At 42.4% G+C, this 24,594-nt stretch overlaps 1 protein-coding gene across 7 annotated transcripts in view; it reads right to left on the reverse strand.

Annotated features, from left to right (window-relative positions):
* Positions 1-20,261, reverse strand: part of MARK1 (microtubule affinity regulating kinase 1) — a 57,543-nt gene extending 37,282 nt beyond the window's left edge. For all 7 annotated transcript variants that reach the window (XR_013956655.1, XM_080616317.1, XM_080616316.1 and 4 more), the window contains exon 1: positions 20,188-20,261. Coding sequence is in view for 6 of the 7 variants with exons in the window: in XM_080616317.1 (XP_080472443.1) it covers positions 20,188-20,238 (51 nt within the window). In the remaining variant the exon portion in view is untranslated. The remainder of the gene's footprint in view (positions 1-20,187) is intronic.
* Between the last annotated feature and the right edge of the window lie 4,333 nt (positions 20,262-24,594).

The following is a 24,594-nucleotide window of genomic DNA, read 5'->3' on the forward strand; positions in this document are numbered from 1 at the left end:
GGATCAGAAGGATAGAGCCAGGCAAAGAGGCTTTGAAATATTATTTCAAAATTAGTCCTACATGTGATAAACCACAGCCCAAAAAAATCTTGCCTAAGAAATTTATGTGAGATTTAGATTAGACATTAAGAAGAAGTTCTCCACTATGAGGGTGCTGAGGCACTGGCACAGGGTGCCCAGAGAAGCTGTGGCTGCCCCATCCCTGGCAGTGTTCAAGGCCAGGTTGGATGGGGCTTGGAGCAACTTGGTCTAGTGGAAGGTGTCCCTGCCTATGGCAGAGGGTTGGAACTAGATGAGCTTTAAGGTTCCTCCCACCCCAAACCAGTCTGTGATCCTACAGCACCCGCCAGATCAGTATTTATATGGTGCCAGTAACGAATATTAGTTGTACCTAGAACCTGTCCAGAGCTACAGTACTTTGCTACACAAGCAAGTTTTGGAAGACTTTGAGCCTGTTTATGCACATAATTAGGTTTTCACTACTTGAATTATAATGCCTACCAGAAGCATTAGAAACCCCAGTATCAATTGCCAATTTCATATGCTTCACAGGATTAGCCTACTTCCAGCTCAAAGGGATCTTTTAGATAAACAGTTGGATAGCCAAGCAAAACCAATGCCCCAGGCAAAACGTATGGTGGCTTCACAGGAGAGATAATTTTAACGCAGATTTAACAAGGAAAGCAGCTATAGCTATTGTTATTGAAAGCATAAATGACAATATAATGCAGAAACAAATCTGAAGTGTGTGTCTGTGGGGAAAGTAACAAAGTTCATGGTCATGATGATTTTGGCCTTCCTGTGACAGAAAAACTAAGCCCCTCTGGACAGTTTCTTTATTATTCTCTCTTAGCTTATCTTTAGAGTCAACCATTCTCCTCAGCTATGCCCAAGGATGACAGAAAACATGCATAAAAAAGGTCAAGTTTCTTAGTTTATATACATATATATGGCTCACAAACTTCTGTATTTGAACATAACTGCATGAAATTCAAATTATTCTTCTTAAGTCTTGCAATCGGCCTTCTTTTGCACATCAACAGCTTGCTATTGTTGGAAAGTACAGAGGAATTCAAACTAGAAACTCAGCAACTTCTAGAAATAAGCATTCGACAACATCGAAACATATCAAGGTTAAGATGTTGGAAAACAACAACAACAACAACAAAGGTCAGTCAAATAATGGTATCTCAGAGACGATTTCCAAACAATGCTAAAGCTGAATTCCACAGAAGCACGTAATATCCACATTGTCTAGAAAGACAGGCTACATAGTTTAAAGATCTTTCTGGTCCATTACAATAGGTTCATTCATTATACATCAGCTACTATGTGGCTATTTGATTACGCCATTGCAGAAGAACAATCTCTAAAATCTGAGAAGTTTTACAGGGTGCTGGAAAAAAGCAGGCTGTAAAAACCACTGCTCTCCCTGGAGCTCACTGTCATCTCAAACAATTCCAGCTAACCACATGGGATTTTAGTTAGGGATTCCAGTATTTCTCTATCTTTTTTCAGCAGAAAACACTACCTTACTAGTACATCACATACACCATTGCTGTATGTTCAGTTTATGTCAGTGTTAAATAAAATGTCTGGAAATCAGTACAAAAAAGTTATATGTTTCTTAATATAAAATGCAATTTTAAACAATAAAGGTGCAGCAGTAACAAATGTTTAGGGCTGAAACGGTGTATTAGAACAGCCATTTAATATTCTACATATTAATCAGGTATTTAAAAAATAAAACCCAATACAACAGGAAAAATCCACACAAAACAGAATCCACCACCTTTTCTGACACCTCAGAAAAGTAACTTTACCATTCAACTTAAGATTGATACTGAAAAGAGCTCAATTAACACTTCTTACGCCTAACTAGGTTTGTTTCTGACACATTCCATTAGAGTTATAACAAAGCCAAAGGTACTAAAATTGCAAGAGTTAACTTGATCCACTGCTTCTCCAAGGCTCGAAGCTATCGTTTTCCATGTTTACCCAAGGCAGCTTTGCAAAAGCAAGATGACCCGATGCCCAGACACATTACCTCTGAGGAAGCACCAAAGAACTAACCCCACCAAGTAGATACAAAGTATGTACTCCATTACTCTGCTTATTCAGCATCCTTTAGCCACTCAGCTTGCCACTGGAGTAGTATTCTCACAGATTATACACTATAAACTTACATCATCAAATATATAAACTGCTCTTACAGCTTACTCTTAAAATGCTCCCAGAACTATTCTGGCCACCAAACCACAGTCCTTTCTCAATCAAGTAAAACTGATGGCCTCTATGGTCTTTCTGAGTAATAGATAACTTCCACACATCGATCTGCCTGCAAATACACCACACTCGATTAAACAAACATCTTCGTCCTGAATTTTCCCCTTCTTGAATTACTGCAAGGCAAATTCCTTGGTATAGCCAGTCCATGGAAGCAAAGTATGCACACACTGTGCTAGAAAGGCACATCACCACACTTCCTCTATTATCTCCTGTTCTGAACTTAAATTTCTTCCAAGCAATTTTTACATTCATAACTCCCAACATTTTCAAGCATGTGCAATACACACGAGCATTTGCAACAGCTGTCATATTCTGCAAGGTAATCAAAATAGCTATGCCAGACAGAGGGAGTCTGACGGCTTTAGAAGATTGTCTTTCTAAAAAGCTCATCTACAACAGCTTTGATTCAGAATTCAGGGGAAGGAAAAGGAAGAAAGAGAAGTAAAGTCCTGGATGTTTTCATGTTTTAACTGATTGCCCTCTGCAACTGCTTGCTCTCTTGCTTCTAGTAAGCCACCACAAGCAAGTCTTTTGCTAATGTAACAATTAAACTAAAACTAAACAAGAAGAAAGATCTTGGTAAACTTCAAGGTAGAAACTAACAAAAACATTCATATCAGCTTCTTCTACATCATACATCAAGAGCACTCAGAGGTCCAGATTTACAGGTATGAAGCATGGTGTAACTCTGAACTGCATGAGATGATAGTACCTGATCCATCCGCCTGTGCAGAAGGGGATTCACCCCTCTTCCAGGTAAACCTCCCATCTGCACAAAACCACAGCTCATTCCGGCCACATGTACCTTGTTGCATCATACTACACTTACTAAAGCACCTCTGATCTCAATCAGAACATTAAAAGAGCATTATCTACTCTGATTTTTTGTATCTCAGACACATGAAAAAGTGCTGGGGGGAGACACGACAATTAAGACTAAATGTATACGCCCTGATTCTTTTAACTGTTGATAAGAAATTATGAAATGTATACTAGATTGGGAATGCATGAGAGAAACTGTGTCATTCAGAAAAATAAATCCCAAACCCAAAGCAATCAACCTACTCCACTGCAACAGGATTATACGCAGGACTCTGATCAAAAAAACCCAATAAACACACACAGTGAGGGGGAGAAAAAAAGTATATAGCGATTTTTAAATCAGATACTAAGGTCAATAAATGGCACAGACAGAAGAGAATCGGACAAATCTGGGACATTTGTCTGGAACATGTAGCCATAGTTTGAGCCTGATCACAGACGCTTTCCAGAAGTGCAAAAGAAAAGAATCAAACACATACACGTGCATCTTTTAGTTTGTATCAGATTTACATAATATGTAGAAATTCCAGCCATGGACTTTTAAAGAGCTTGAAGCTGTCAGCAATAAGAAAAAATGATTTTGTATACAGCTGGCCTCAGTCAAGCATATGGGAACATTTCATTAACTGATCCTATAACTCTGAAAAAAAAAAAACAACTTGAAAAAGCCAAACTATAAGCATGGAGTTCAATAGATATTAAGTGAGACACTAAACACAATAACTTCCGCTTGCTCTTTTTTTCTATTCCTTTCTCTTCTTTCCAACTGTAATATTTTGTGTTTCAAAAAACCAACTTCAAAGCCAACAGGGAACCATTTCTATTGCAAGGTGAAATATAACCCCTTAATGTCAATTTACAACAAAGATGCCTTTTAAAAGCATACATATGTTGGTGACAGTTAAAGTTATGCTGAGCACTGAATAAATCTTATCCTGTGCTTGTTACTATAGTTCCTAAGCCCCTTAAAAGTTTTGGTGGGGTTTTTTGTTTTGTTTGGGGTTTTTTGTTTGTTTTTAAGTGCTCAACACAGCTTTGTGAGACATAGCAGAAAGAAGTTTGCCAACTTCAAGACAGAATTGTTTTTCTAATCACAAACTACACAGGATGTGATGTTTACAGCTCCATGCTTGCAGCAATCTAAGATAGAAAACAGAGCCCATGACCAGCACAATGCCACACACAGCTGAGCTTCAGAAGTTCATACACAAGGTTCACAATACTTGTAATCTTCATACGGTGACACTAACTTGTCATAAATCCTGCCCATGTTATAGTAAGCTTGCTCCCAGTTTCTCTTCTTTTCTAACACAGCAGTAACCTCATATGGGAAGGGTGGAGTTCGTTGTTACATGGAGTCACAGACTCTTTTTATTTAAAGGATTAAAATATAATAATTGCACTGGTCCTCCTCTGAGAAGTCAGCCAAAACACTTCAGAACAACAAATACCTTCATAGCATTAAATCAGGTCTTGTAACCTGCACTCAGCCAACATGCTTCCTCCTCTCCCTGGGCCTGAAGCCCTGGGCCCAGCCAGGCGTGCAGGTGCAGCAGAACAGGACCTTCCTGCCTTTGTTCCGCTTCACTGAGAACTGGCACAGTTATTCCAACCTGGCACTTTCCTTCCTGACTCATCTCAAACACACAAACAACATTTTCCAGGGCTAATTTAGGACAGTCGGCCTATACCATTAATTGCTATGGCAAAACTGAGCCCTCCCCAGCGCCCCAGTGAGAATTAAAGACAAGCCAGCTAAAAGCTACTGCTGTAAACCACAGGTAGAAGCCAGGGAAGTGGGGGAAAGAGTTTTTTTCCTGAAATCCTCTTATATTTACTCATTTTTATTTGTAATTTGGTGTAGTACTAGAAGCTACAGTCAGCCCCATCAAGCAAAATTTCCTATCTTGTCAAAGTAAAACGGTTAATGTCCCTCACCCATGAAATCTAACACAACCCATGTTTTTGAAGAAAAGCACTTATGGGAAGGGGAAGGAAGGAGAAAGGCAATTACTGCTGCAGTCTCCTGGACATATTTAAACAGAGAGAGACCCTTCCTGCAGACAGAGTTCTTTCTACATTTCTTGCACTTTCCTTAGGATGTGATCAGTTTAACCCTGCACCCAGAGATGCAGGCAGCTACGGGGTACTGCTGCTGAATGCCAGGGCACTCACAGTTTGCTCAAAACCCCTCAGTAAAACAAAAAGACAATGAAATGCTGATGTTGATCATTAAGAGAACCAACCAAACAAGAACAGGAACACACCCAGAAAGCGAAACTTCTGGCAAAAGGAAACTGGCAGGAGTTTTTATTGCACTTACAACTGATGCAGCCAGGTCATTTTTCAACTGGCCTGATGAAAGGCAGGAGAAGAGAGACAAGAAACAACATACGGGTTCAGGATCAAGCACATGGAGCTTCTCAAACATTTGCAGTAGTACAGGAAGTGGAAACTGGTTTAATATCAAACTTCAAAACTGAGGGAAAAAGGCTGTTTATGTAGCCTGGAGACTACAGTTTGGAAACCTGAAGCTTGCCTCCAGATGAGAACAGCAGCAAGACGCAAGGTTTATTTCAGAAGAATGACCACATTAGATACCTAATTGTCTCTGACACTCAGGATCAAACAACCCATCTTCTGGGCCAGATGAGTTTTCTCCCACAGAAAGCAAGCATACAGCAGCTAATTTGGACCAGGCTCTGAACCCCAACTCATTCTTTCTCTCCAAGTTTATGAAACCTGAATTTCTTCCTTGCCCACAGCATATCTAAAACAACTCCAGAAGTGTCCACAAGTGGCATAATGGCTGCTAAAGCTGATCCAACGCTGTTTACATGCCTGCACCATGTCACAACCACACTATCACTGAGGCAGCAGGACAGAGAGCCAACACAGGAAGCCACACCAGGCAAAACCCAGCAACTCTCCTGCCAGGGTAACTGCGAGCTCCGCAAGTACATGTACCCCCAGCATCCCAAGCATCAGTGCAGATGCAAGAAGGGGAATATCCATCCTTGGGAAGAGGGGGCCACATCAGCTCCATGTTAACACCAGTGGTGAAACTGCAGCTGGGAGATACTTATTCCCATTCCAAACAAGGTTAAAAAAAAAAAAAAAAAAAAAAAGCAAACAACGGAGGAAAAAAAAAAAAATCAAATGAAACCAAAACAAACCAACTAAAACAAATAAAAAAAGAAATCCCACAAACAAATAAGCAGATTTGCTTATTTGTATTGTTTCCCTGCACTTGGTGTGTGAGACGGAGCATGTAACATGAGCTTAAAGAAGTGACATGCATAAGCAAAGCACCCTTAACATTCATGCTACATAGAAGAGAAAAGTAAGTTAGTCTTCTACCAGTGTTTCTGAAGCCTTAGCATCCCCATTACTGGATTTATCCAATGGATCCAATGATGAATCCATCAAGACAGATCACCATCTTACTTGAAGACTATTTTACCTCAAGGTCTTATTAACTTCCTGAAGTAAAGCCCGCTTCTAAAAAGTGATGAGATGACCAATTAAAATATCCAAGCTGATAGCAATACATACTAATTGATACATACATGTCCTAGAAAAAAAACTGTAGGGTACCACAGGACTCCGGGATGCCTGAGGATCACGTCAAGTTACATTTCAAATGAAGTTACCCAATATTCAGCAGGATTTTCCAATATTCTTTTGACATGTACCTTTTAAGGAACTTGGAAGTCTAAGGGGTATGGAGATTCATCTAATATTTCCCTTCCTACAATACAATGGGCAACCAGGTAATTTTGAGAATTAGAAGAGGGAAAAATTGCACAGACCTACAGCAGATTCACAAGGCTTATCTCCTACCCTTCCACAGCAGCTGCAGTCCTCAGGGAGTGGCAGGGAATCCCTCCTGACCTGGACAGCAACTTCATGGCCTCTTGCACTGAAGCATACTAGCTTACTTTCTTCAACTTTGAGGCTTAATAACATTTTCTGATACACGTATCTGCAGCAAGGCCTTCTGATTTCATTAACAAGTCTTGCCTTAGAAGTGCAGAGTGTTTACTGGAACACATTTGCCAAGGAGATGCAGTTTTAATATTTAAGCCAGGATACCATCAGACGCCGCATTCTGCAGACATTACTTTTCATAAGCATTGATACAAAGGTTGACTTTGAGTAGTAACATGTATTTTGGCCACTTTCCTAAGAGCAAGAAGCACCTTCGACAGCGTAGGACACCTTTAGCAATGAGCCTGCACTCAAGCAGCATTCAGTTACAACGGTTTTGTTTATCCAGAACAGTCTGGCAGAGTCTGATCTCCTGGTAGGAGCTGCACATAAGGTTACAAGGACACCACTAAACTTAGCTGGTGTTCTGAAACTATCAACCATGTTTTACACACAGAGGATGATTATGACAATGTATCCAAGCCAGCGGGTGTAGTGGGACACTGAACGCAAATAAAAAACGCAAAGCAAAATGAAGACAGTCTTTTGCTGAGTGCTCTCTGCCCTGTTTTTCATGTGTTAATTAACAGATCAAATAAAATGCCCTCAGTTGGGCTGTAGTAACTATTTACCTTTATGTGGATAATGCTACACCACATTTCAACTTAGCAAATGTATTCCCCAGCCTTGCACAGATTTATGCTTAACTTTAAGCTGTGCAAACACTGCACGTCCCTTGGACCAGCTTGTATCTTATGATCAAAGAGTACGCTCTACACAGAGCTCAATCTCCTTGAGGACCCTTGTTTCTAAACTCATGCAGCCACCTATTTTAACCTTTGGGCTTCAATTATTTATGATCACAAACTACCATAATCTAGCACTTCAGAAATATATGCAACTAGGAAACCAAATAGAAGAAGAAAAAGCAAACAGCAGCAGTATTCCTCACGGATTTTGCATTAATACATCTAATAAAAAAGAACGCATTTCTTTATATCCTTTAAAGTGGCAGACAAAGTAATATGGTAGATAATGAATACTGACAATCACACATACACCAGAGATACCTGTCAGTGTACTGAATTCAAACTGTAAACAGAACTCAGGTGTGATTATAGCTGAGATGTAAAAGCCAAGCACAGAAAAAGAATGAATGTAAATTGAATAGCCCATGTTACGTAAGTCAGCAACAGAAGGGAAAGAGAAAACATCACAGGATGCAAAGAAAATATTAAAAACAACAGATGCTGGATTTACCTATCCCATTAAAGTAAAAAGGTAAGAAAATGTGGAAGAAGCAATACATGTATATATATATCTGTAGGTGAAACTTAAGGATACAAGCCAAAGAATCTTTCTCTCTTGCACCCTTGACAGTCAGTGGGTGAGGAATCCCAGACCTCCAGCTATGGCCTTTAGACAGTACTGCAAGCTGTCAAAGTCAAGCACTTCTAGACTTCTTTATCTAGATGGTGATCTACATCAAATAACCAGTAGCAGCAATGGTGCCCACTATTACCAGTGGCAACTCCTGGCTCTGTCGTGAGCTAGACATCAATACAGCAACAAGCCTTACAGTCTGGAAATCCCCAACTGTGGTGGCTTACCTAATCAGTCACTATCTCATATTAAAACAGGAATTAATTTGATTTAGCCTAAAGGAAGTGAGAGTCAGGAAATTACAGAAGTCATGGGACGCTGTCAGCAGGTGACAGGGACTATCAATCTCCCTATCAGCAACTGGGAATACATCCAGAAAAACTTAAAGAAAAGTCATCCTTATACAGATTTCAAATGGATATTACTGAATTATTCCAAGTCTTAGGGTGGGTCAGATAGCAATGTTATGTTCTCTCAACCATTAGCCTGTCTCTCACAGCCCTAAGAAGCTCCTTGCCTCTTAAGAGATGAGGAAAGCCACAGCACTGTAGGGGAGATAATCACACATCCCCTTCTGCAATTGTTGTGATTCCTGAATTATCACAGTCTCCAGCTGTAATCTTCCTCCTTAATTTACCAAATTTACTAGAACCCTTCCAATCCCAGGGTACAAAAGCTATTGCATCTTTTTTGTTTCTTGTTTCACCAAGCAGCTAACAAAGAATCTATTCATTTTCTAACACTTTTACTTCCCTGCTAGCCCAAGAAGGCTTGACACCACTGACTTTGAAATGAATTCTATTGAAACAAAATATTACGCACCACTAGGAAATGGATTTGATGTGTAAAAAAATGTGAATTTAATGTGAAAAAGCTTGTGCACAATACCAAAATATAAAGTTTTACAAAAGGTCACACAAAACCCCGCAGCCAACCACCCAACAATGGCAGAAATTATAATAATAATCAAGGTTTTATCTTGTAGCATTTAGAAAACATCGAATTTTATTTTGATATGAGCATTATCCTTCTGCAATTACTGGATAAGCAAGAATAGCTTTCTTAAAATAAAGAAGGACCTTTAAATGCAGTTTATCAGTCTGCTTTGCTTTACAAGAGGTTGAGGATTAGATTTCCCTTTGCCTGTTTAGGAACACTGCTGCAGGCATATATCCTCTAACAATAATTATGTTTTCCACTGACTAATTCCAGCATCTATATTACATCGACCCTTACTGCTCATACCAACTTCATGTAGATAAGATTTCTCTGGACTATGCAGTAGATGGAGCAAGAGTTTCATTGTGAAGTGCTTTCATAAATTTTCTTTGTTCATGTGCATCTTACATCCATCACTGGAAGAAAGAACTTTAAAAAGCAGCCAGCCTTGTTAAATTAATATCAAATTAAGAAAAGCAAATCTGAAAAGCTGTTATACACACGTATGCCCAGTAAAGACTACTCAGAGACAGTAGTATTAATATTTTCTGTATACATCTCATTGTATTGAATGATTACAATTGTTATTCTTCCTAGAGTCTAATCTTAAGGAGAAAATACTACTTCAGTCGTTCACCAAGTAATGACATTCTCTGCTATACAGTCCTTGCTGTAATAATTGCAAGGGGGAAGAAATCTGATTACTGTTGGAAAAATTACCAAATAAAAACCCCAAATGCTTTAAACAATTCTATTACCTTCAATCGATAATATTATCTGGAATAGAGATATGAGTAAATACATTACATGCGTAATGCATTTGTGGAAAACAACCATATCCTCTGTAAGAGCTCAACGTAGCATTTAACAAGCGAAGGTAAGAAGGCAGAAATCAGACTCTTCTTAATGCATGAGATTCTCTGAATTTTTGAGCTGTGCCTCTGCTTATTTTAAGTAATGACAGAAGCACCTAAGAATTAGAAAGGTACTCATATACAACTGAAGTCAAGCATGCACTCTTGAAAAGGAATTCCAGATATTTACTCTTTAAGCACAAGTAATTTACACTGCTGCTACACGTACTGCAGTATGCCCTACACTTTGCTTCCCTAACTCAGCAATTCTCACGCATTACATTTCTCATGTATCTACTGAGTTTATGAAGAATATCTCTCTCTACAAAGAATATTATAAAATTGCATGTTCTTTCTAAGTAGTCATTATAAAGCTTTGCTTACTCTCGGTTGTTATCTGAGAGAAGAAAGTACAGTAACTTTACTAGGGGGGAGGGAAGGCAATGCAGAGTGAGGAAAACTAAATCTGACTGGTGAGTGTTTAAAGTTGTAGTAGTCCTTTTTGCTAATAATTTCAATAAAAGCCCCAAAACCAGAAAAAACTCCCACCAACCCACCCATAGCAAAGCATTTCTTCAGTCCCAGTCCAGATTATTCCCATACTAAAATGCTCCTTGGGATTCATACAGAAGAATATTACTTGAAGGATAAGCAGGAGCAACAGCTATGTAGTTCTAGTAAAGCTTTGTATTGGTTTTGCTTACGTCATTAAATGAGCAAAACTGGAAAAGATCCCAGAAAGAGTGAGAAGTGTAAGTAAGTTGGCAACAAGTTCCCCAGCTCAAGCACGAAAGCACATTAGAAAGCAAAATGTGAGAAAACAAGGTGATGGGGGCAAGGGTGTGATAAGATAGTAAATTAGGCATATTAAACGGCCAGCAACTTACTGAATGTGGGTAAATGGAACCTCAGAGAGACAGATATTGGGAAGCATGTAAGGAATAAGCTGCTGTGATGGCAGGTTACAGACTATCACCAGGTTTAAAATGAAATTAGTCAAATATTCAAGGGACTAAATAAGAAAAAATGGTCTGTGATGACCTTTAAGATTACAAATAAATGACCACTTCCCCTCTGAAAAAGGGGAGTGCTTGGAGACAAGTAGAAGATGTTTTACGTTATTTTTCTTCTACTTTCTTCTTAAGTATTGGGTTGAGATGGAAAAGATAAAAACCCACAGTGGGGACAGGAGGAAGTCAGGAGAAAAGCTTCCAAGAGAGCTGAAAATAGCACTCTATCATAGTGACTAAGGCTGGGTCTCCATTTACAAGATGGTGCGTGTTTTACTGCATCATGAGTAAGGCGTGGGTCCTCCTCCAGAAGTACAGTGGAGCAGAGGCACTACAGGTTTTACCACAAGGTTAGCCTGGGGCAGAAGCCTTTACAGCAAGCCCTGCTAGGGCCTAATCTACCCAAATCTAATCTATTTTCTTCAACCACATCTGGCTAATGAAAGATATCACTTCTCTCTAACAACCTTGCCTAATTTTGTCTCTGCTTGAGATTTTAAAAGTTATCATGTGCTACTATTACTTTATAATACAAAACCAATTAGACTTTGTTACCACTAATATTATCAGTATCTGCTCTTGCAAAAGACTGCCATAGGCTATCCAGTAACTCTGTATGTTCAGCTATGTGAACATCAATGTACTTACTACACAAGTGCTTTCATCAGAGGTGAAATAAAGTTGTGTCTTATTATTCAAGCTATCTACATTGCAGATACGTATGTCTAAAACACATTGTGCAACACAACAGAACAAAGGTTCTTACCAAATTCAAATATATAAGTTTGGATATCATTCTCTGCTCTGATTAACATTCTCCTACTTCTGTGAATTCTACAGGCCACATGTTTAAACATAAAACAAGGTTATTACCCTACTAGGGTCATGGTGAACAACGCAGACACTGATCTGAAGTCATGAATGTGTTTTATTCTCTCCTCAGTATAAATTAACTATGTTTATCAATCCTTACCTGAGAAATCATTAGGACTATGAACACCTATCAGGGATTACGCTCACCAGGCATTCAAAATAACTGAACAATTTAAAGACTGTTTTACTGCTCTTCTAGGATTGCTGGGTTTTTTTGCAAGTGCTTCTTTAGATTTGGTACGCAGCTTGGAAATTACGAGAACGAAACTGGCTAAAGCTTACTGTAACCGAGTCCTCTTTCTGATATTGCCAGTCTTTTGAAGAATGCAAGTGTGAAGAAAAATAATCTTTTTTCCCAAAAAAAAACCACATTATATTACTCTATTATGAACGTAGGTTTTGATAACGTATCTTACATTTTTATAAAATGTTGCAAACTTGAAATAGTTTGCAGACAAAGAGCCATGAGTCCTTGGTTCTGAGCACTTAAATCTCAGGAGTCTTTACAAAAGTCATCTTGATCTTAAGTCATGTTAATGGTAACTAAACAAGTGGAGTGCAGACCACTTCTCAAGGTGACACTCACAGCCTACACCTAAAGTGTCCCACAAACATAGGAACAGCAAGATAAAAGGAAAATTATTTTCCTGCATCCATACACAACAACACAGAATACGAGAACTAAGAAACATGCAGACACTGCATTCGTTCCAGCAGAAGAAAGTCTACCTTCCACAATGATTTAAGTGATGTAAAGTGACTGTCTATCAGCTGTCTTGATAAGATGAAGAATTTTCAAATAACATAATGATTCTCCGTTCTATACAGACACACAGACAACCTGCACTTTTGGGTTTTACATAAATACACTCTGCTGACCAATCACTGCAGCCTAAGCCATGGCACTGCTCTATGAGCACATTCAGTTCACTGCCATAAAGGTTAATTGTAGCCCAGCTGAATTTAACTGTGCAGATGCCCTACTACAACTGTGAACATAGGTCTTTCTGCATAAGTTGGTGTTTTCCTTAAAAGCATACAGAAATCCCTGACATCTGAAAAAAATCCCAAACAAACCCAAACAACTGAACTTTTTTTACAGCTGCCATCTCAGTCCCAAAAGATGCAGGATTATGGTAAGCTCAGAGAGTACTTTTCAATGCTTCTGTTTTACACTATCTTACTATGATAGCTATCGTGTGCCTGGTCACTACTCAGACAAAAATAAGATGAAACAAGCACATGGAAAACTGCCTTAAGAACAAGGACCATCTTGGATTTTTAACATTAGATTCAATAGGATGCTCAGCAAAACTGTCTAAACTGAATCATCACGTACAGCTATGAAGTCTTAAACTGTCCTTCAGATCTCAGCAACCCTTTGATTTTACTGTTTCACTATGTTATTCACAGAAAAACAAAAACAAAAAAGGAGAAATAATCTCTCTCAGCTGAAATTCAACTGGCTCAATTTAAAGCTCAGTTTAGCAATAAGCAGAAAGAACACACACACTTATGAATTAATTCTGAATGTAAGAAAAGTAGAAACATGTTAACAAACAGGCTTGGTAGTCGATGTGGAGAAAGAGCTAATTATTAAAATAGATTCAGTTGCATTATAATTCATTACACTGAATGATGTGAATGTTTCAATGGTATTTTCCTGGTTTCATACTTGTTTTCAGAAACATTTGACTGCAGAGAATATTTATTCTTAATTTACCACTACCTAGAGGGGAGTAAACATTCAAGAATGAAGACCGAGAAAAAATGGTGAAGTCATAAAAAAAAAAAATGTTGTTTGGTGATTCTGAAATTCCAGAAAGACTAAAAAAACAACTAACAACAACAAAAAAAGCACCCACACAAAAAGCAAGCATTGTGTTTCCAACAACAAAAAAATCTAACAGATCATGTCATGACCAGAACACAAACAAGCTAAGTTTGAAACATGTCATGCAAGTAACTTACCACTTGTAAGTTGCTTAACTTACAAGTAGTATATCTATTCTGTAAGGCAGCACAGAGCATAAAGGTATATTTAAAAAGAAAGGTTGAAGCTACTAAAAGACAGTATCTAAACTGAGATGCTGAAGTGCTTTCTTTCCAATAGCACAGTGTTTGGAAAGCTCAAGCTCACAAGCTGTTAGTAGGCCAATTAGTAAGAAATCTGTCTCAGGGCTTTAGCTGGATCAGTGTTTTCTAGCTCCACATTAATAGTAAAATCATCTCTCCTTATACAATAGTTTGTCAATGAATCTGCTCTACTGGAAAAGTGTTTAACATCAGTAAGCTATTAAGGCTAGGTCCATACTATATTCTGAGAACAAGAAAAAAACCTCTGCAAGTGCAAATACAAATCACTGATGGAGAACTTAATTTTATAGAAATCACTGTACTTGCACTTAAAAGAAAAATAAAGTCACTACTTTTTCTGTGTTAAAACTACTGGTATCGATTAGAAGTTAGCAGGAGGTCTGTCTGCTGAACAACAGCAATTGTGATGATAAAAACTTACCACAATTACAGTAGAAACACTAATTTCCAAATATAATCAGGTGCCATGGGGGAAAAAATCCTGCCTTTAGTGAGGATTAGAAAATTTCAAGCGCAGAGTTTGAAAATGGAGCTATACTATTATAAACAGTAAGTCCTCGTGACCCTATAACAGTAGAGCCCACTGAGAACAAGGCTTCATGGAACATAATGTCTTTGTTCTAGTTCAGCGTTTAACTCCACTGACCATGTAAGTGCAGTTTTCAGAACACCAACCACAAACAATCCAACTTGATGTTTACCTGTGAACCTGAAAAACCCCATGAAGTGTGAAACAAGTAGTACAATCAAACTGCATTAATTCATCCTGAACTTTTAACACTATATACTCTTTTATGATGCGTAAAAAGAACATTGAACCATGAAGCTACATTTTGCCCTCATTCGTTCCAAAATACTTCTCTTTATGAAAGGAAAATGAAACTAAACATCTAGATCACCTGTCCCACAACTCTCAGATTCACACAAAGGCTTCAAAATGGATAATATAATTCATGACAAAAGGAACCTTGCTGTCTCTCTGCATAATGCTCTGGCTAAACGTGTTTTTCCCTACAACATAGGAGCTTGCTCAAGACTTGAATGGAAACAAACCAAACGACAAAAAAAGTTTGCATAGAAAAAACACAAGCCTTCAAAATAAGATTAGGAGAACATACCCTGCCCTTACCACTCCAAAAACCCCTATGACCTCATGGTGTTATTCATGACCAAAGAAAATGATCTTACAAGGAAGAAAACACAGGCATTCTCCACTTTGCTAAAGCCCATCTCCTGTGGATAAGAAAGATACAGCTGTACTCTTGAACCCATAAGGCTTGGAAACTAGGCCATTCTTCTGCTTAAGGCACTGAACGAAAGAATTCTTGTCAGATACTTTCTCCCACGCCCCTCTGTCCAAATCAAAACCATGTGTTCTTAATGTGCAAAAGCAAATCCAGAAGGGAGGAAAAAAAAAAAAAGAAAAAAAAAAAGAAAAAAAATTTGGTATAATCATTATTATCCCAACCTGACCATTCTCTTATCTCCTGCCCTGTTGGGTTATTTTCCTCTTTGAAATGCAGCTGCCTAGTAGCCTCTCCCTCAGAAAGCTTTGGATGGCATCAGACATCAGCCTTCCTTCACTAACCTGAAAATGGGTGTACATGTCAAAATTATAATTATTTGTATGATAATGAAGCAAATCCCACAAGCATAGGTCTCTGCATTGTCCTTCCTTAAAAATCCCTCTGCCATGACATCTCTTCATCATTTTCATATGGCACTAGTTAAGTTAAGGCAAACCACAATTCCCACATTCCTCCTAGACTCTGGCCAGTGTTACCTACTGGCACTCCTGCCTTGTTTGTTCCTTCTTCCACTGGAGACATGCAAGATCTCTCCAGCACAATTAGTAAAATTCAATGTGTCTGAAAAGTACAAAGCAAAATAATACCTTAAAGTTTAGCTACGTGTGACACTGCAACATAAATAATAATACCTTCACAAATAATAGTAATACCTTTCAAAAGATTAAGTTGCACTTCCTGTAGAAGTATTCTGATGGTAGACTCGGAGAGCCTCATATCAGAAAAAGCAAAACTACAGCATTATCATTTTTATTAATTTTATTAAAGTAACTAGTACACAGCTGATCACTGAATGAGTCTTTTCTTATACACAGCTCCCAAAAAACACTTAAGAGAACACATTCCTGACATATTTTCTTTTGCCTTAATTCAGGAAAATCATTCCCCAGTTTAATGACTTGATACAAACCAATACAATATAAAGGGCAAAAATACAAAAGCCCATCTTTCCTCAATGAGTATCAACTCAATGAAAACAAAGAAGCTACTCTAGCTCAAAACTTTTGATTCCTGTCCCTCTCCTCCTCCAGCTTAGGCAGAGATGGAAAGCTCAGTTCACCCAAACTAAACCAAACCACTAACTAGCAAGTGTTTGAATGCAACGAAACATTACCTACCACAACCTATGTAAAATGTATCAAGAGAAAGCTGTTAATAGTTACTTGTGCAAAATCAAAACACAGGAAAATTAGTATTTTGAATACTACTCTTATCTCTCTCTTGAAAAAATGAAATCAGGTAACAGGCATGAAAATAATCTTTGTCATACTGCTTCCACCCATTAATTTCACCAAGTTTCCCAATAAACCATTCAATAGGAGTGTTTGACACTCATACTCTATTTTGTTTCTTTAAGCATAGCTTTTATGAAAGAGAAAAAAATTCCCAAATGAAAATACTGATAGACATCTGCTAGAGAGGTTAAACATAGCACCAGGAGATGTAAATAACAGCAAAGAGTAAAAGACACAAAGAGGGTGTGAATTGCCGTAACCAGACCTGTCTGTTCCACACACATAGACTGTTTCACTGCTTCCCTCCACCTGTTGCTTGTCCCTTGGTGGTCCCTGGGCCTTTCACACCAGCTTTCTGGTAAGACCTTATCAAGTAATCTGCTGCATGATCTTAATTCCTTTCTAGACCATTTTCAAAGCGTGCTGTGGGATAAAAGGCACAAAGAATTATGGAAATATGCACAGTTTTCACCCATCCTTTCAAGAACTCCCATAATTCCTCGAGAAACATATATTCTTATGATAGGGGCTATATCCAATTATTATATCTTATTTTTTCCAAATGAAAGAACACACACTTGCATACTCACTGAGAAAAGCATACATTGACATTTTATTTCTTTTGTACTTTAAAGAGCACCAAAAGCAGCAGCCAAGAGACAGGGGGTGGCACTGGGAGGGTATTTCCCTGTGATTTCATGCCTCACACCACATGCAAACCACAGCTGGACATATATGTAGGTTTGTACTCAGAACCATCAATCAGCTCTCTTCAGCATATAGAGATACAGTCTGTCCCTTGAGAGACACACAATGAAGCTACATTGCTGAGATGGCCATGCGTACAAGATGGAGATCTTGAAGATCACCATTAGCTGCAGAACTCATGAGAGCTTCGCTAATATATGTACTCAGGAACTGGAAATATGCACTACAAAGACGAAGTTATTTACCAGGTCAAAACCACTCATGCTGCTCTTTAACTGCTCACTCTTTCCTTTAGCTGCAACTTCTTACCACCTCAGTCACTGACATTTACTAGCTAAACTTTGTGCATCAAGACCCATCGGCATAAACACTTCTCTAGTTCATTAGTGCCTACGAGCAGGAGGAAGCACATGCAAAGTAAATGAAGAGTCTCACCTCAGTCTGACACAATCCATTTTAAATCACAGAATGCTGCTGTTTGGAAGTCAGCAACAGACCTCCTCCTCCATCCCACAAGTGCCACTTCAGCAAAAGGTCTTACGTAAGGGAGATCACGGGTAGCAAAGAGGAATTCCTGAGGCTCCCTAACGGGCAGAAGCAACAACCTCCCTGAGGTCACTGCTCCAAACCCCAGCTGATGCTATACTAACAACAGCACTTGGATTATTTTGTGCAGATTTGGGAACTTACTCCCGAACAGCTTTTTACTGTTTATCCCACTGGAGGATTATAGTCCTTAGTGTTAGGTTACAGACTTATACCAAGATTTTCAGGAGCAAATGTGCAATTCTGAGTATGTTGATATGTGTTGTAGTCTGTTGTACGAACCTGGTTTGCTGGTTTAGGGGGCAGGTTGATAATGCACTCTCTGAAATAATAACAATAAAAAAATACTCCTTACTCATCTCTAGGTGTCAAAATAGAATATTCAAATGTAGCATATTATTTTCTAAATCAACTACTCACTTTAATTGGAGTTTTTATTCTATAGAAGTTGATGGCATTTGGGAATGATTTCCATTTGCCTTGTGTAAATGTACCTTGCAAATCTTATGTACTATATTACTGGATAGATGCATGAATATTTCTTCCTGTCATCTCTCTCTCATCTACATTCCTATATACATTAAAATGGAGACTCATGAGTCTCAAACTCACTTTGTCTTTTAATTAAATCTAAACTTTCATTTTAATCTCAAGGACTTGCTTTCATTCTGACAGTAATACAGGACTCATCAGTCCATGAAGTGTAAGGACAGACCAAATGCATTTACTTGCTTTAACTAGTAACCAGGCTGATACTGCTATGTCAATTCAGCTTCCACTGAGCAACTGATACTAAAAAGCTCATTATAACAAGACAGGAAGCTAGGGTTTCACTTCTTTAACTATATTATCTCATTTCTGTTACCTTTGTCTTCCAAACCCTCTTCTCATATTCACTTTTCACTTCACATAATTCAATAACCTATTTAGCAGACACTGCTGCTTTGGCTTGCACAGTAACAATAACAAACATTATTAGCTCCTACTGTGGGCCAGGACCTCTACACATTGATGCAATACAAGCAAGCATCTTCTTCAACCAATTTCAACCCACCAGGCCACCTTCCTTCGTTTCTTACTGATCACTTTCCACTCAAGTCAAAGTTGGGTGTGACTGCATGCAGTAAATTTTGTACGACTCTTGCACCTTCTGTCACCTTCTCGAATGTAACTAATGATATCTAGCCCACATTCCAAACATACCTCTTTAATATTGGTCTCCTCTGCTAAGATGGAAGTTTCACACCTCCCATACTACTGCCTATTTAAATAATCACCACCAATGGACAGGACCAAACATGGTCCAGGATTTTAAGATTTCGCAGGTACACTGCCTATCATAACCAAGGCTGGTTATTTTCTGCTGGAAGACCACCACAACCCTATGCTTCTGCTACATGAAGTCCGGGCGGAGCAGAGGAAGAGCGCAAATATGTTTAAACAGTGCACAAAGGAAGATACAATCAGCCCGGGAGGTACCAAGGACACGACAACAGCCTCTCTCAACTGCAACACAAAGCAGAACAGAGGAAGGAGTACCGCAACAGCTACACTGGGGACCACCTTCGAGGTGCAAATCAAACAAAGGATAAGTACGGTTGAATCTCAGAAGGCGAGACAGGACCGAGCGCCAGGCAGTTAGGAAGCGCACCAGTGGGAACCCCGGCCCCGGTGTAGGGGTACACGCAGTGGGGGACGAGTGAAGGCAGCGGAGCCCGGCATACAGCCCGCGGGGCCACAGGCCTCTCCGCGGAGAGGCACCGAAGCAAATCGCCTGTGTGCGCTTACAGTCGCAAAGTACATATAAGGGCAGCCCGGCCCAGCCCAACAACGCCTGGAAAAGATTGCCCAGTCTCGGTGCGGAACGGGGGCTTCCCGCCGACCCTGCAGGAGGCCCGGGGCCGCGGTCGGGCTGGGGCGACGTGGATCCCAGCGCGCCGGACCCGCCCCGGCAGCGCCGCATGGAGGAGCCTAAGGCGCGGGCAGGCGGTGGAGCCGGCCCGGCGCTGCGGAGCGCCCGGCCCGCCAGGCGAGGGGACGGCTGCGGCCCTCCCACCCCCCGGGCACCCGGCCTGGGCGGCAGGACAGGACAGGCAGGGCCGGGCCTCCGCCAGGTGCCGGGGAGAGGCGGCTGCGGAGGGCGCGTCGGGCGGGGGAAGGGGCGCGGCGGGGTAAGGCCCGGCCCGACACTCACGTTCTCCGTGTCCCGCTCGTTGACGGTGGGCAGCGGCGTCCGAGTGGACATCTTGTGGGCCGCGGCGCCGCGCCCGGCGCGCTGAGAGGAAGGCCGCCCGCTCTCTTTAGGCCGCGGCGGAGGCCGCCGGCTGCTCCCGCCGGCGCCCGGGAGCACACGGCGGGACGCGAGCCTCCTGCCGCGCTGCCGGCCCCGCTAGGCGCCCGGCGCCATGGTCTCACCCGCCCTGCCGACCCTCTGCGCTCTCGCCCGCCTCGCCGCCGCCAGGCTTCGCGCAGCTCGGCCGACGGCTCCTCCTCCTCCTGCCCGCTCAGGTGAGCGGCCGGCAGCGCAGGGGGGCCGCGACACCTCCTCGCAGCATCCGGCGGCGACACCGACTCCTCCTCCTACCGCCGCTACCCCGCGCCCCCTGCCCCGTCTCTCCCCTCCCCTTGTCCTCCCTGCCCCCGCCCCGCCTCGCTGGGCCCGGCCCCGCCGGCCAGGCTCCACCGCCCCTCGCCGCAGGAAGCGCCGGGCCGTGCGGGCGGGAGCGGCAAACACGGGAGGGCGGGTGACTTCTGCCGGCACCACTGTCTCTCCCGCCGTGGGAGCTGTGGCGGGTGGTGCCGCGTCGGGCACAGCCAGGATCGGGACTGGCCGGGAGGGCGCGCCGGGCGCGGGTCCGAGAGGATTCGGGTCGGGGCAGGTGTGCTGGTTCGTGAAGGAGAAAGAGGAGACGGGGCGATACGGTGCCCGGGGAGAAGGCCAGCGGAGCTCGGGGCTCAGATCCCTGCGGAGCCCCCAGCGTGAGGGGTGCGGGACCAGGCCCACAGGGGTGCTGGTGTCCGGTGCAGCTTGGCGAGGGGCTCGTCACGGAGACTGTCCATTACCAGGGGTCGGCCTTAGGAAGGGCGGTGGGGCGGCTGTACCCGCCTCCGGCACAGCTCCGAGTTCACAAGTCACAGACTTTCTGGAGGCTCCTAAACCCCTGTGTCAGCGTCTGTGTAAATCATTGGTGTGCCTGAGCCAGCCTGCTTTACCCGCTTTGAAGCTGAAACGGGATCAGCAAAACTGCGATGCATCTACCCGCTTAGGTCCAACCCGCACACAGTACTCAAATGCTTAACCAATGACCTCATGTACTTAAAATTAGAACCATACAGGCATTTTTTGTCTTTGAGATGTTACTGGTGTTTACATGACATTAACCCCCCTCCAAATTCTAAAAGTAATAATAAAAAAACAACCTTCCCTCCACCAAACCGCAACAAAAACAATGTGCCTGAATTTCCATTGCAGTACATTGATGGGGTTTTGTAGCTGAGGCTATAAACACCATAAATGCTGTGAACACAGTCATTGTTCTGAAAGACCTTCCTCATGGAAAGTACTATGATGGATTGCATGTGCTTGTGAAAGGGCATAGGCTGTTATTATTACCTATATTTATAGGTAATATGTATGTATGCACCTATATTTATAGGTATATTTATAGGTAAATGAGCTAGAGTGTATTTAGTTCTGGCTGAGCTAGCTCTGCGTTAGTGCCCCTGACAGTGGAGTTTTCCAGCTGTTTGGGAAAACAGCTCTTCCTCTGTAGCTGGTGCAGGCACAGGCAGAGAACATCCCCATGTTGTACAAGCAGTGTGACTGGACTCGCTCTTTGCGCATTCAGCATCGTGTTGCTCTGAGAGTGCATGATTTGTGTGGCTGGAATGACAGAAGTTCCCAGCGAGTCCTCAGCACAAAGCCTCCCAAGTCCTTGCAAGGACCCAGCCCTCTCCTCACAGACCTGGCGTTACTGACTGCAAGGGAATCTTCAGGGGCCTTCATTTTCCTGGAAATAAAGTAACCCAAGATTTGTTTACTCGGGGTGAACAGCTATGGTCTAGCCATAACTAGTTTGTTGACCACCATGAGGGGAGATGACGTGTGGCCATGAGAAGTGAAGGGCGGTCATGAGAGGAGATCATGAGGGGAAAGAAGGGGAAGCCGTGAGGGGAGAGGACGTATGGCCTTCAGGGGTGAGGGGAGATCATGGAGAGGACGGGCAGCCATGAGGGAAGATTGTGAGGGGAAAAGAGGGGTGACCATGAGGGGAGACCATGAGGGGAGACCATGAGGGGTGAAGGGTGATTGTAAGAGGAGATCATAAAGGAAGAGGAAGGGCAGCCGTGAGGGAAGATCATGTGGGGAGAGGAGGAACATCCATGAGGGAAGATCAGGATGAGATAGGAGGGATGGCCATGAGGGGTGAGGGGCTGTCAAGAGGGGAGATCGTGAGGGGAGAGGAAGGGCATCCATGAGGGAAGATCCTGAGAGGAGAGGAGGGGCAGACATGAGGGAAGATCATGAGCGAAAACAAGGAGCAGTCATGAGGGGAGATTGTGAGGTGAAAGGAGGGGTGGCCATAAGGGGAGCTTGTGAGGGGAGAGGAAGGGCATCCATGAGGGAAGATCATGGGGGGAAAGGAGAGGTGAACATGAAGGGAGATCGTGAGTGGAAAGAAGGGTGGCCATGAGGGGAGATCATGACAAAAGAGGAGGGGCGGCATGAGGGAAGATCATGAGGGGAAAGGAGTGGTGGCCATGAGGGGAGACCATGAGGGTTGAAAGTCAGTCATGAGAGGAGATCATGAGGGGAGAGGAAGGGCAGCCATGAGGGAAGATCATGGAGGAAAAGGAGGGGTGGCTGTGAGGGGGTGTTGTGAGGCAAGATGAAGGGGGGCCATGAGGGGAGATTGTGAGGGGAAAGAAGGGGCAGCCATGAGAGGAGATTGTGAGAAGAGAGGAAGAGCGTCAATGAGGGGTGAGGGGCCATTGTGAGCAGAGATCATGAGGGGAGAGGAAGGGCAGCCATGAGGGAAAATCATTAGGGGAAAGGGGGGGCAGCCATGGGATGTGAGGGGTGGCCATGGGGGGTAGAGGCGGCAGCTATTCAGTGTGGGCCACTGTGAGGAGCAGGTGAGAGATGGATGTGAGTGGATATCATGAGCGGCAGCCATAAGGGGAGATCTTGAGGGGAGATCCCTTTGCCCTCAGTGACATGGTTTAGATGGGCTTGGCAGTCCTGGAGTAGACTTGGTCATCTTAAAGGTCTTTTTCAACCTAGTTGATTCTGTGATTCTAAACTGGATATTCACCCAGTTTGGTTGCTTAGCTCATCAAAGTGCATTCACTTTTATCCCAAATAAGACCAAGGCTGTGTCTAGGGCTCTGCCTGGGGCCTCACTGCAACCCTTGCTTGGTGAAAACTCCTGCTGACACAAGCCCGTTGCGGGATGGATCTGTGTATGCGCATGTGTTTGGATAAGGAGACTCAAATGTCTTCTAAATGTGTTTAATGGCACCACTGACCAAGGGAAAGCCTAGGAAGACTTCCTGCCTTAGATATGGATGTGTTGTGGTCACTAATTCATAGGAAAATGTTTGTTCATCATGAAATTTAAAACAGAGTAATGTAGTAATTCTTGTTATCTAAAGATCTGTTTTGCAGTTGTTTTGGCCATGGTTGTTACTGTTATGATCTTCTTTCATGTTAATAAGGTCACTCATTCATTTAATAGCTTGGTTTAATTGTGTTTGGTTATTACCACCAGCCTCTCATCTCCCCTGAGTGAGAAACTGCAGGCACAATGACCGACGAGATGTATGGACTAGAAAGTGACCACAAAGATGGTCCCATTGTCCCCTAGCTGCTCTCCAAAGAGACAAAACAGAAACAAGTGTTTTGCTTGAGATCCCTGTTTTAAGGGGCTAGAGGAAGCCTTGGCTCATCACATCAGAAGTGAAAAGAACAGATTCATGTCAACAGTCAGCTCTGGGTAGTAGTTGTGATGTTTTACTCTGAGCTCTGAGAAACCTGCACAGGCCTCTTCTCAAGCCTGGGCAAGTGCCTGGTTGTTTTGTTCCTGGCTGGTTGTTGAGGCAGAAAGAGAGGATGCAAAGCACAAGACTTGAGCTCATACAGCATTATTATTCTGAAATGCACTCATTCTCTGCATTCTTGCCAGAATTGACATGTTTATTTATGACTAGACAACTTCGTTTAGTGAGGAAACTAAGGTGTCAGTCAACTCTGTAGGCACTTGTCCCTCCAAAGGGAAGCTCCAGCACTGAGTCAGCTGCAGCTTCCCATAACACAGAACATACTTGTTGCTTTGTGCCTTGCAGAAGCCAAGCCCATGCGCCTCCTCCACGAAGCCAGCTGTCTGGTGCTTAGGCCCGCTTTCCTTTTTGTTTGCAAGGATGTGCTGGATGGGAGCAGCACAGCCAGCCGAGCACAGGCACAGAAACCCCAGTCTCTCCTGGCTGGCAGAAGGTTGGCTTCCCAGCTCCAACACTCCTTCTGGACCCACCTCAGATGGTCTGTAGTTAACTTAATGACTGGCATGAACTTCAGCTCTGAAGAGTGGATGTTCCACCACCT

This window comes from Psittacula echo, assembly GCF_963264785.1.
Source record: "Psittacula echo genome assembly, chromosome: 4".
In the NCBI taxonomy this organism is placed as follows: Eukaryota; Metazoa; Chordata; class Aves; order Psittaciformes; family Psittacidae; genus Psittacula; species Psittacula echo.